This window comes from Periophthalmus magnuspinnatus, chromosome 5 (assembly GCF_009829125.3).
Source record: "Periophthalmus magnuspinnatus isolate fPerMag1 chromosome 5, fPerMag1.2.pri, whole genome shotgun sequence".
Taxonomy (NCBI): domain Eukaryota; kingdom Metazoa; phylum Chordata; class Actinopteri; order Gobiiformes; family Gobiidae; genus Periophthalmus; species Periophthalmus magnuspinnatus.
Window position 1 is genome coordinate 18,854,162 of NC_047130.1, and position 11,479 is coordinate 18,865,640.

At 39.9% G+C, this 11,479-nt stretch overlaps 1 protein-coding gene across 1 annotated transcript in view; it reads left to right on the forward strand.

Annotated features, from left to right (window-relative positions):
- Positions 1-11,035, forward strand: part of prelp (proline/arginine-rich end leucine-rich repeat protein) — a 32,758-nt gene extending 21,723 nt beyond the window's left edge. Inside the window, exons 2-7 of the mRNA XM_033966500.2 lie at positions 1,030-1,504; positions 2,028-2,213; positions 4,902-5,059; positions 5,880-6,076; positions 8,609-8,684; positions 9,927-11,035. Coding sequence (XP_033822391.1) covers positions 1,034-1,504; positions 2,028-2,213; positions 4,902-5,059; positions 5,880-6,076; positions 8,609-8,684; positions 9,927-10,017 — 1,179 coding nt within the window. The 5' untranslated portion in view covers positions 1,030-1,033 and the 3' untranslated portion in view covers positions 10,018-11,035. The remainder of the gene's footprint in view (positions 1-1,029; positions 1,505-2,027; positions 2,214-4,901; positions 5,060-5,879; positions 6,077-8,608; positions 8,685-9,926) is intronic.
- The last annotated feature ends 444 nt before the right edge of the window (positions 11,036-11,479 follow it).

Consider the following 11,479-nt stretch of genomic DNA (forward strand, 5'->3'; position numbering starts at 1 on the left):
ATCACTTGTTTCACCTGAGATTAATAAGACTTTGGTGCTTCGATGGTTGATTCAACAGAAATCCACTTTTTTACTTTTAAGCGACCATGTTTTTTTTCACCCAAACGGACTGTGCATGTCTCTGATTGATTCATCCACTTGTCAATCATGTCCTCTGGAATCAGGAAGACAGGATACGGCTCCAAAGCCACTCGTCTTTGAAAAGTTTTATCAAAACGTGTGGTTCTGGCTGGTTACAGTGCTTGGAGATCCGAGTCTGGTCCCTGGAGTCTGTTTGATAAACAGTTTGTAACTCATGCAGCAGGAATGATGCTAATGTTAGAAAGACACATTTGGTTTAAACTTTACAAATGATTCCTTTAGACACATTCACCCTGTTTCCTTACTAGTACTGGCTACTGGTTCCTCCAGTACTCCTTCAGTACTGGGTTTGCGCTTACTCTTACGTCGTCTGTCCTCTCGTTCAGCGGCACTCTCCATTGAGGTGCTTCTCTTCCTCTTTTTCTGGTTTGTGTTCTCTGATTTCTTGATGTCACGACACACTTTGCTATCACTCTCCATCGGGGTGGTTCCCTTTTGCTCAGTCTGGGTCTCATCATCTGCCATTTCAAAGACTAAGTCCTCCTCCTCACTCAACACGTGGTTTTGCTCGATGTTTTGTTGTGAAAATGTTACATGTAAAAGTGTGAGTTGATTCAAATATTAAAATTGTGTTAAAGTGTTGTGGGGTATTTGTGGATAGTAAAAGTATTAGGCGAGAGCCTAAGTTGGACTTGTGTGTTCAAAGTCTGAATCTGTTTTGAGTCAAACTGACCCTTACATATTCACACACAAGAAATACTCACTTTGAATCAAAGCAAGTTTATTATGTCAAACTTTCAAAGCAATTGCCAGAGCACTCAACTTTGAATAATAATTTGATCATGCTTTAAAAATTTTGATTGCACTGCATCCAAAAGTATTAAACTTTTTGTAAATATCACTCAACCGCATCTTTTCCTTTGTTTTTTAAATCATTTTTTCTTGCAGGAAGATGAAGGCGGGTGCAGGACTCCTCTCTGCAGTAGCGCTGTTCCTCCTGGTGGGGGCAGTGTTGAGCCAGAATGTGCCACGAGTGAAGAAACCCACCAAGCGCCCGCCCTCCTCCAGGAAACCCTCCGTGCCCCGCCCCGCTCGCCCCCCTCGGCCCCCCCTCACCCCCAGCCCTCCCCGCCCCGCCCTCCCTGAACCCATAGAACCCACAGATCTGCCCCCGGTCATCTTTGGTAGCTCAGACATGTTCGAGCACTGCCCCAAAGTCTGCACCTGCACCAGGACTTACCCCAATGTCCTGTTCTGTGAAAACCATAACCTCCGAGTGGTCCCTGTGATCCCGGAAAGGACGCATTACCTGTACCTGCAAAACAACTTCATCTCGGAGCTCACCGCGGAGCCATTTGCCAACGCTACAGAGGTGCGCTGGATCAACCTGGCCAACAATCGCATCCACCGCATAGACAAACAGGTAATATTGATTGAGCAGTATAGAATTTACTTATTGATAATTTGCCCTGATATCACGCTGAGGAGGGGGGTTCAGCAGTTACCAGGGTGATATAATCCACATATTACCAAACACTGCTAAAAAGTTTTAAGATAATCTGAAAACTCAAGAAAAATTACAAAATTGATTTAAACAACACATGGTGTCTTCTGTGTGTAAATAAAGTGTAGAAAGTAGTAAACATAAAGAAAAAAGAATGAGAGGGTGTGTGCAAACCTTTGACTGGTAGTTTATATGTTTTCAGACAAGATGAGGTGAAACAGTAGCAGTTAACTTGAAAACTACCACTACATGACATCACAAGGTGGAATACAGCAGTTTGAGCTTTAAAGATGTAGACAGTCTAAAAATAAAGGATCACACAAACATCTGTGAATGAAACAAAACACAACTCCAGGTGTGTTTTGATGAGGTAACATTATAACCTGTCTTAAGGATCATCAGAGTAAATTTTGCATAATATATGGCCTTTAATTTCTGACAGGTGTTTGAGCACCTGCCATCGCTCCTGTACCTGTACGCCCAGAGGAATCAGTTGAAGGAGGTCCCTGCTGGTATGCCCACGAGTCTGGAGCAGCTGAGACTTGCCAAGAACCGTATCACCAACATCCCCTCAGGAGCCTTCAGCAAGATGGGCAACCTCACCCTACTCGACCTGTACCACAACCAGGTACTACCCATGCAGGCAACATAAAGTGAAACTAAACACTATATACATATATAATAATAAATAATCTCATCCTCACCCTCCGTCTGGTAGAGGACCCTTAAGGGTTCTGCTTAGTCTCTTTGTTGTTTCTGGTACTGCACTTTTCTGGACTGAGATATCTGATGTTTTTCCTGGGATCTGCTGTAGCCACTCCTCCAGTTTGGCAGTAACTACCAAACTGGCACCATTGATGCTTTCACCTTCCAGCCCTTCTCTTCTGTGAGCCCCTGGTATTTCTCATATTCCTTTTTCCTGATGTTCCCATCACTTGGTACAAAGTCTTTGCCCCACAGTGTAGGGTTGGTTCATCTCCATTCTATCAGTTTGTATCTGAAGTCCCACAGGATCTTGGCTTGGTCATTCTCTATAACCTTTGGAGGTGTTTCCCACCTTGACCCTGAGGGCCCTGTCCATACTCTGCACAGATGTTTCTGTACTCTGTGTCCTATGCCACTTGGTTGTGCTTCTCAGTGTATGCTTTCTCTGCCAGAATCTTACACACTGCAGTTATGTGCTGGGTTGTCTTTGCCTAGCCCAGTGGTTGTCAAATAGTGGGGCGCGCCCCCCTGGGGGGGCGCGGTGAGATACCGGGGGGGCGCGTATGATTCCGCGTATGACACTGTATTACTGCACGCAGCGCGCACACAGCAAAGAGCAGGAGAGAGCGAACAGATCGTGACACAGGACAGTGAACAAGAAACACTTTTGCTAAAGAGACACTATGGAAAACATTTTAATAGGGATGAAAAGAAAGGCGGAGATAGACGGAGGTAATGTCACCCGAAAAATAAGACGAGGAAGTCTGATGAAGAGTATTTAGCACTTGGCTTCACCGTGATTCCGGTGGGACACGTGGACAGACCGGTGTCTGCTGTGGCAGCGGACAGTATGAAGCCAAATAAGTTAAAGCGCCACCTCATTACACCTCAGTCACGCTGATAAGACGCTGGAGTTTTTTCAGCATAAACGTGCCAAATGTTGCCAACAATTATCCCGCTTTGTAAATGTCACTTAAAGCAGCAAACACTGAGCATCATATAAGGTGGTGTACCAAATTGCTAAATTACTTGTTTTAATTTGATATTTATTTTATATTTATATATTTATATTTTATATTTATTTAATTTTAATTTATTCATTTGATGTTTATTTAATTTAATTTTTTATTTGATATTTAATTAAATTTCATATAACACCCCCCCCACACACACACACACATATATATATATATATATATATATATATATATATATATATATATATATATATATATATATATATATATATATATATATATATATATATATATATATATATATATATATATATATATATATATATTGGAGCTTGGATGAGCTGCAAAACCACAGGGAAACATCTTTGTGAAATGCATGGGATTCTTGTATTAGTTTATCTGTTCATATTGTGTCCATGAAGATTTAATGCCATTTGAGACTTCTCTCAAGTATGAATGCTTCTAGAGTTGTTTACAATGAGCACTTTGAGACAAATCTTTTTAGACATATATAGCAAATCCAATCTCAATACTTGTCAGAAAAATCACAATTCTTTTTCTTCTAAACAGTGCAGCCCTTGTTTAGTCCAGATTTTGGACCAGATTTAGTCCCAGTTTTGATGTGGTGTTTTGATTTTTAAATTAGTTATCAGTGATCTCAACAACTAGTTATTCATCAAATTCTGCAGTTGCATGTTGTACTACTGCCATAGCCTCAAACTTCCCCTTCCCAGCCGATGACCGCATGTATGTAAATGTACCAAACATGAGATCACAGAATACTCAAAGGCTGATGTAAGTTCCCAGGCTACATTCTTACATCTAGTATGACTTCACTCCGTTTTAATGTATACAGTAAGTACTTCTCACACATTTTAAGAAGTCATGTGTGTTTATGTTTGTCAGTAAAGCAGGTTTTGTCCCTGGAGGCTGCACAATTCTGAGTTAGCGTCCCAGAAGTCAGCCATTTTCATAAGGCATGACCAGGTGCCCCAAATCAGACACAAAACAATAAAACAAAAAGTTATTCCTCACTTAGTTTATGCATTCCGAGCATTGAAATGATTCACAATGATGAGTTTATAAAGACTTTTCACAACTTTCAGAGACCAGAGCAGAGTAAAGTGATAAGTTGATGATAATATTGATTTTTTTTTTTTTTTTTTTTTTTTTCTGCATCCTAGAAGTCAGTCATTTTCTTAGGACATGACTCAGGGCCCCAAATCAGAAACAAAACAAAACAAAACAAAAAGTGTTTTCCCTCACTTACTTTATGCATTCCGAGCATACTAATGATTCACAATGATGAGTTTCTAAGCACTTTTCACAAATTTCAGAGACCAGAGCAGAGTTAAACAATTAGTTGCTAGTAATATAGATTTTTTTTTCTTCTCTGTAAGTATAAATACAAAAAGTTTAATTATTTTAGTCTCAGAAAGTGGTGCCATTATTCAAATTATTCAAAGTATGATGTTGTTTGAACTGTTTTCACCTACACAGGCACCTGCCCTCAACCTGAAATCATGACATCATATTTTAGCACTTAGACCTAACCTATTGTTACGTCTGTCCATGTCTGACAGGTGTCGTAAATACTGCATATTTTGTGAGTGAGATTTTGCTTTCTCCTGCAGTTAAGTGACAGTGACCTGGGGAAGAACACGTTTAAAGACCTGCACGGCCTGATGCAGCTCAACTTGGCCCATAACGTTCTGAAGAAGATGCCCATTGGAGTGCCCAAAGGAATCATTCAACTGTTCCTGGACAAAAACCGCATCGACGGCATCCCAAAGCAAGTACACAGTGAACGCCTGGCACCATAACACTCAGTACTTTTACGTGCACGCCAGGAAAACCAGATAACAGGCCTGGTTCAATTTAAACCGATTTTTCAAAATGGGAAAATGGGAACTACCACGGAGGTGTTGTCAACTGAATCTCAGAGTTCCCAACTACAGATCTGGAAAAGCTGATACATACTCGGATACTTGCTGCATGTAACAGCACAGTTTGATTTGCATTTATTTATTTTGGGCAGACTCGGAGAGGCGTTCAACTGCATGGAGTAAAAAACAACCAGGACAATATTAGACATGTGTTTGGGCGTGTTCTCAGAGATGATTTAATGAATTTGGTTGTTTAGTGGACTCGGATTTTGCTGTGCATGTAAATGTGGTGACAGACAGCCAAGCCTTTGCCAATAACTTCCAGACAGCATTGGGAAACAAATGAAATAGTTGTTTGCCATTGTCAGGGAACAAAAGTCACAAATAGCTAACCTGCTAGCCACCACGATCATGGGCGTACATCCGGCTGCATCGGCTCCAATTCACTTTACACTGAAACATTATCACCCCTCTCTCTGTAACTGCTGCTGTCAGACTCATTTTGGTCTTAAAACGTTTGTATTGACCCGCTCTACATGATCCTGTTCATTTTTTTCATTAAATAATAACAGATGAATCAGACGCCTTCTTTCCCCAAGGTCACTCCCGCTAGCGTTAGCAAAAAGGTTTGATTTGTCCAGTTCTTTATACAGTCTGTGGTTATGTATGAGCCATTAATACCCCATATAATTGTTATACTCCCTCTTCCCTTTGTCTTTTTTCCAGAGATTATTTCAATGGCTTCTCTCACTTGGCGTTCCTCAGGCTGAACTATAATCAGTTGAGTGACAAAGGCGTCCCAAAAACAGTCTTCAACATCTCGTCTCTCCTGGACCTGCAGCTTGCCCACAATCAGCTCTCCTCTGTGCCCATGTTCAACAGCCACCTGGAACACCTGCACCTCAACCATAACACCATAGAGAGTCAGTGCACACAAGAGTTACACAATCACACAACACCAGCAGGAGTCACACAATCACAACACCAGCAAGAGTCACACAATCACAACACCAGCAAGAGTTACACAATATCACACAACACCAGCAAGAGTTACACAATATCACACAACACCAGCAAGAGTCACACAATCACAACACCAGCAAGAGTTACACAATCACAACACCAGCAAGAGTCACACAATCACAACACCAGCAAGAGTCACACAATCACAACACCAGCAAGAGTCACACAATCACAACACCAGCAAGAGTCACACAATCACAACACCAGCAAGAGTCACACAATCACAACACCAGCAAGAGTCACACAATCACAACACCAGCAAGAGTCACACAATCACAACACCAGCAAGAGTCACACAATCACAACACCAGCAAGAGTCACACAATCACAACACCAGCAAGAGTCACACAATCACAACACCAGCAAGAGTTACACAATATCACACAACATGGCATCACAAAGAAAGTGGTTTAGAATCATTTAGAAGCAAAAGTGGGCGGGGCCAAATAAGGCCAATATGGTGCTTTTCCAGATGATCAAAATTGCTTTTTACAATTTCATGCATTATTCATTCACTCCCCACTTGGTGGTGGTAAGTGTCGATGCAGCCACAGCTGCCCCAGGGCTAGGAGTGAGACTGTGAATCTATGCCATGGGCCCCTCCCACCCTCGCTCACACGCCACATTCATACAAAGTGGACGATGTGTCTTACCTAAGGACACAACGTCAATTTTTGCCCAGCACTGAGCTTCTGAGATGTGACTAGATCAGGTTTTGTCAAGGACGTTTGGCCACAGTATCACTCCACTAAGTCAAGCAGCTGGTGAGCTTCTGCCATAAAAGTTACATAGTGCAGCTTTACATTGATTACTTGAGGTTTAAATATGAGTCAGTTCAAGTTTATTTACCGTATGTAGCACATTTAAACCCACTTCAACTGACCAAAGTGCTTCACATAAAAGTAAAAAAACAAATATACAGATCACCAAAGTGTTTAAACTGTGAATGTTCTGTAAAAAGTAAAAACAAAGCATATTTTAAACAGAATAATTTCCCAGAACTATTCCACCAGTCACAACCCTTATCGACCTGTAAAGTTCCCAGTACCTGTTATAAATTTGAAACAATAAAAAGGGATATTTATTTCAATATAAACTAGACCCAAATTAATAACAGAAACATGGTTGTCACCCCCTTGTGGTGACTGTGTATATTGCACAATAAATCACAGTTTCCTGATTGTTACTATAATTGCACAAGGCTTAATTCCTTCTTTGTAATGACACTATTATAATTTGACTATGATGTAATGTTTTCGGCAGTGAGAGTGACGTGGATTAGCAGTTCCTTTTTACTGTTTTGACTCTGAGCTTCCGACAGACATTCAAGAACTTCATTAACACATTTTCATAAAACCTTTGGCACCAGCCCAAAGATTTACAATAATAAAAAACCTGTTCAGGAAAAAGGATTACGGCAATGTCTATAGTTTGACTTGCTCATATTACGTAATGTTGTTTCCTCATCAAAAAGGTTGCGTTCTCTCAAATTGATAATACTCTGTTCCACTTTGTGATGTCATGTGGTAATACAGGAAGTGCTTCACTGTGCTCCACTGTGTTTTTCCATACACCTTCACAGAAGAGAATCATTTGGATGATTTCAGCACTAGGATTGCCAATCTCTACTGAAATAAATGTAGAAGGTAGCTGTTAACTACTGCTGAAAAGTACCACTTTATGACATCACAAGGTGGAACAGAGCGTTTTGAGCTTTAGAGATGTAGACAGACTAATAATAAAGGATTACGCCAACATATGTGAATGAAAGAAAAGACAGGTCTGTTTTTGAGGTGGTATAACATTATAACATGACTTAAAGCTCTCAAGAGTCCATTTTGTAATATAGGACCTTTAAAGTACATCGCTGGAGTGAGAAAATAATACAGATATACAAAATATTCACTCATAGTAAATTTTACTTTCTAAGCAGTAATGGTGGTAGTAGTAATAGAAGTAACACTACAGTAGCTGCAGTGTTTAAAGTATTTATCATGGGCTTTCAAAATGATGAAAAAATTAAACTGTTCCCATAGCAATTATCAATTAAAAAAAAAAAGTTGTATCTTTTGAACTGTGAAAAGTTCTGAAAATGTCACATCTAACAGGAGGATGAAACCAATGAATAGTACTTCAGCAGCGGTGGCTCAGTGGTAAATCATTCGCTCACTAACCCTTTGCACACCGACGCTGTGCCTTTGAGCAAGACACTTGAACCACATTATCTTCATATGAATGTAGTGATTTTACAGTGTCAGTGTGATGGGATGGAAACTAAAAAGTGAACAAGAAGCAGAAGTTAAGGAGAATTTTGAGTTTTTTTAAGCATTAATATTTTACTTATTTATTTATTTTCTCGTTATTAGCTCATCCTGCAGTACAGGTTTATGGTTTTGGGAAAGTCCCGATTCTAACTCATGTGTTTGTGACAGGCATCAACGGCACACTCCTCTGCCCCTACAGCATGGAGGTGGAGCTAGAGGACCACAGCCTTCTGCCCCGCCTACGGTGAGAAAAAACATATCTTCCCCTTCTTTTAAATGTTTACACTTTAAACAGGTTATACTACTGTTTTCCTATTAAGATAAATATCTAGAGCTTTGTTCTGTTTTATTGGAGCATGTAATCCTGTCTGTACAGTCTAATAAAAACTCTCAGCTCCACCTGTTTCCTTTCAGTTGTTATTACTTGGCATGGCATTCAATTCACAATTAACACCTAATTAATTATTATTTAACTAATTATTATTATTATGACAATTTTTATTGTCTCTTATGGGTTTCAGGCTTATGAGTACTTGATTTGTAATGTTTTGTCAGGACCTTTCCCCACGCCAAAGATGTAATACTTTGAATTGTGTTCAAAGACCAAAGACCAAAGACCGCTGCCGCGCTGAATCCTTCAAATCAGGAAGGAATCCTTACGCCTGAAACTCATGAATCCTCTTAATCCATAGATCTGACCTGGAACTTGGCTGAGTGGAGCCACCTGCTTGTGATTTTATTTTATTAGTGCCCCCCATGGTGCAAGCAAAGACAATGAAGCTTATATTACTCTATTTTCTGATCTATGTTATAATTTTTCCTCATCATAAACAGACCTGGAGTTGTGTTTTGTTTCATGCACACATGTTTAACACAAAAACCTGCATATTTAGGCTGAGTTCTTCTGTCAAACTGAAAACCTTCCACCTTGTGACGTCATGTGGTGATACAGGAAGTAATCTACTGTATTTTTAAACTCCATACATCTTCACTTGAATCATTTCAATTATTTCATTCCTGGAATTTCCAGTGCTATTAATTTGAGAACTACCACTATATGACATCACAAGGTGCAGTAGAATATTTTGAGCTTTAGAAATACAGACAGACTAATACTAAAGGATTAAATATGTGTGAATGGAACACAAAACAACTCCAGGTATGTTTTTGATGATGTAACAGCCTTATAAAGATGGCTGAAAGCGCACAAGAATCAGTTTTGCGTAATATGGGACATTTAACTTTCACAACTGCAAAGGCCATGGCTAAAATCCACAAAATGAAGTAGGCAGAATCATGCAGTTAGTTTTTTAAGCAGTTGATGATGTCTTTGTTCATTTTATAACATCCTAATCATTTTGAGAGTTTTTGCCCCAGTTGCAGAATTCATTTTAGTTTAGACTGCAGCTCTAGAGATTTGAAATGTTACACTGTGTAAAGATTAGTACCAGTTGTGTTGCTGTAATGTGTAATGTCATGTTTTCAGATACTTGCGTTTGGACGGGAACCACGTGAGCCCCCCCATCCCCATGGACGTCATCATGTGCTTCAGACACCTGCAGTCCATCGTCATTTAGACTGGGACTAAACCAGGACTGAATCAGGACTGAAGCTGTGCTGAAGCAGTGCTGAACCAGGTCTGGACCAGGTCTGAACCAGGACTAAACCAGGACTGAACCAAGACTAAACCAGGACTTACCCAGATCTAAAACAAGAGTAAACCATAACGAGACGAAGGCCTGAACCAAAGACCAACCAAGGACCAAACTGACTAGGACTAAACCAGAACTACACCAGGACTAAACCAAGACTAAACCAGGACTAAACCAAGATGGAACCAAGACCAAATCAAGACTAAACCAAGACTAAATCAAGACTACACCAAGACTAAATCAAGACTAAACCAAGACTAAACCAGGACTAAACCAGGACTAAATCAAAACTACACCAGGACTAAACCAGGACTAAATCAAGACTAAACCAAGACTAAACCAGGACTAAACCAGGACTAAATCAAAACTACACCAGGACTAAACCAGGACTAAACCAAGACTAAATAAAGACTAAACCAAGACTAAATCAAGACTACACCAAGACTAAACCAGGACTAAACCAAGACTAAACCAGGACTAAACCAAGACTAAACCAGGACTAAACCAGGACTAAACCAAGACTAAACCAGGACTAAACCGGGGCTAAACCAAGACTAAATCAAAACTACACCAGAACTAAACCAGGACTAATCCATGATACAAACTTGAACTGCAAAACACTTGTGTGCTCCACTTGCAGGCCCCAAACCACAAAATGAGAACCACCTTGAAGACGGGAGCATTACGACTTTAATACTTTTTTTTTTTTTTTTTGTTCCAATAATGTTATAATTTTAATATGTGTAAAATAGCTCAGAATGAAGGTGACACTGAGGACAGCTTGATGCAAAACAATCAAAAGAAAAGAACTTAAAACTACCATGTAGTTGATGAGGTCCTGGATGCACCTGTGATGTTTAAGTACTCCATGTAAAAACGATTTGTTACTCTTGTTTTCTGTATAAAGTCACTTTGTACAAAAATAAATCCATCTTTTGCTCTATTCATTGTTTTTCTTTCACATATTAATGTCAGTAAGGAAAATATTAGTTATAAATGAAAGGTAACCCAAAAGACAAAAAGAGCGAGTGCCACCCCCTCGTTTTCTCAATTTATCATCACATCACTAACCTCAGCCTCACCTCCGTCATGTTCAGACCCCAGACCCCACCTCTACCACCATCTCCTAAACATCATCTAACTAGCCACACCCTTCAATACGATGTCTTCTGCTGGGGTCTGAGCACCAAAGAGAGCTCATTCAATAAAACCTCTGTAATACTTTTCTTTCGCGTCTGTCTGAGTCTTTCCAAGTTGAAACATTTATCATGTAAGCATGCAGTCTTGTGTTTTAGTCTTTAGTGCTTTAGTGTTAAACGTTTGAAAGGTCAGAGTTAATCAGCTACATGGTAACTACTGACCACAAGACACGACCTGGCAAATCCAG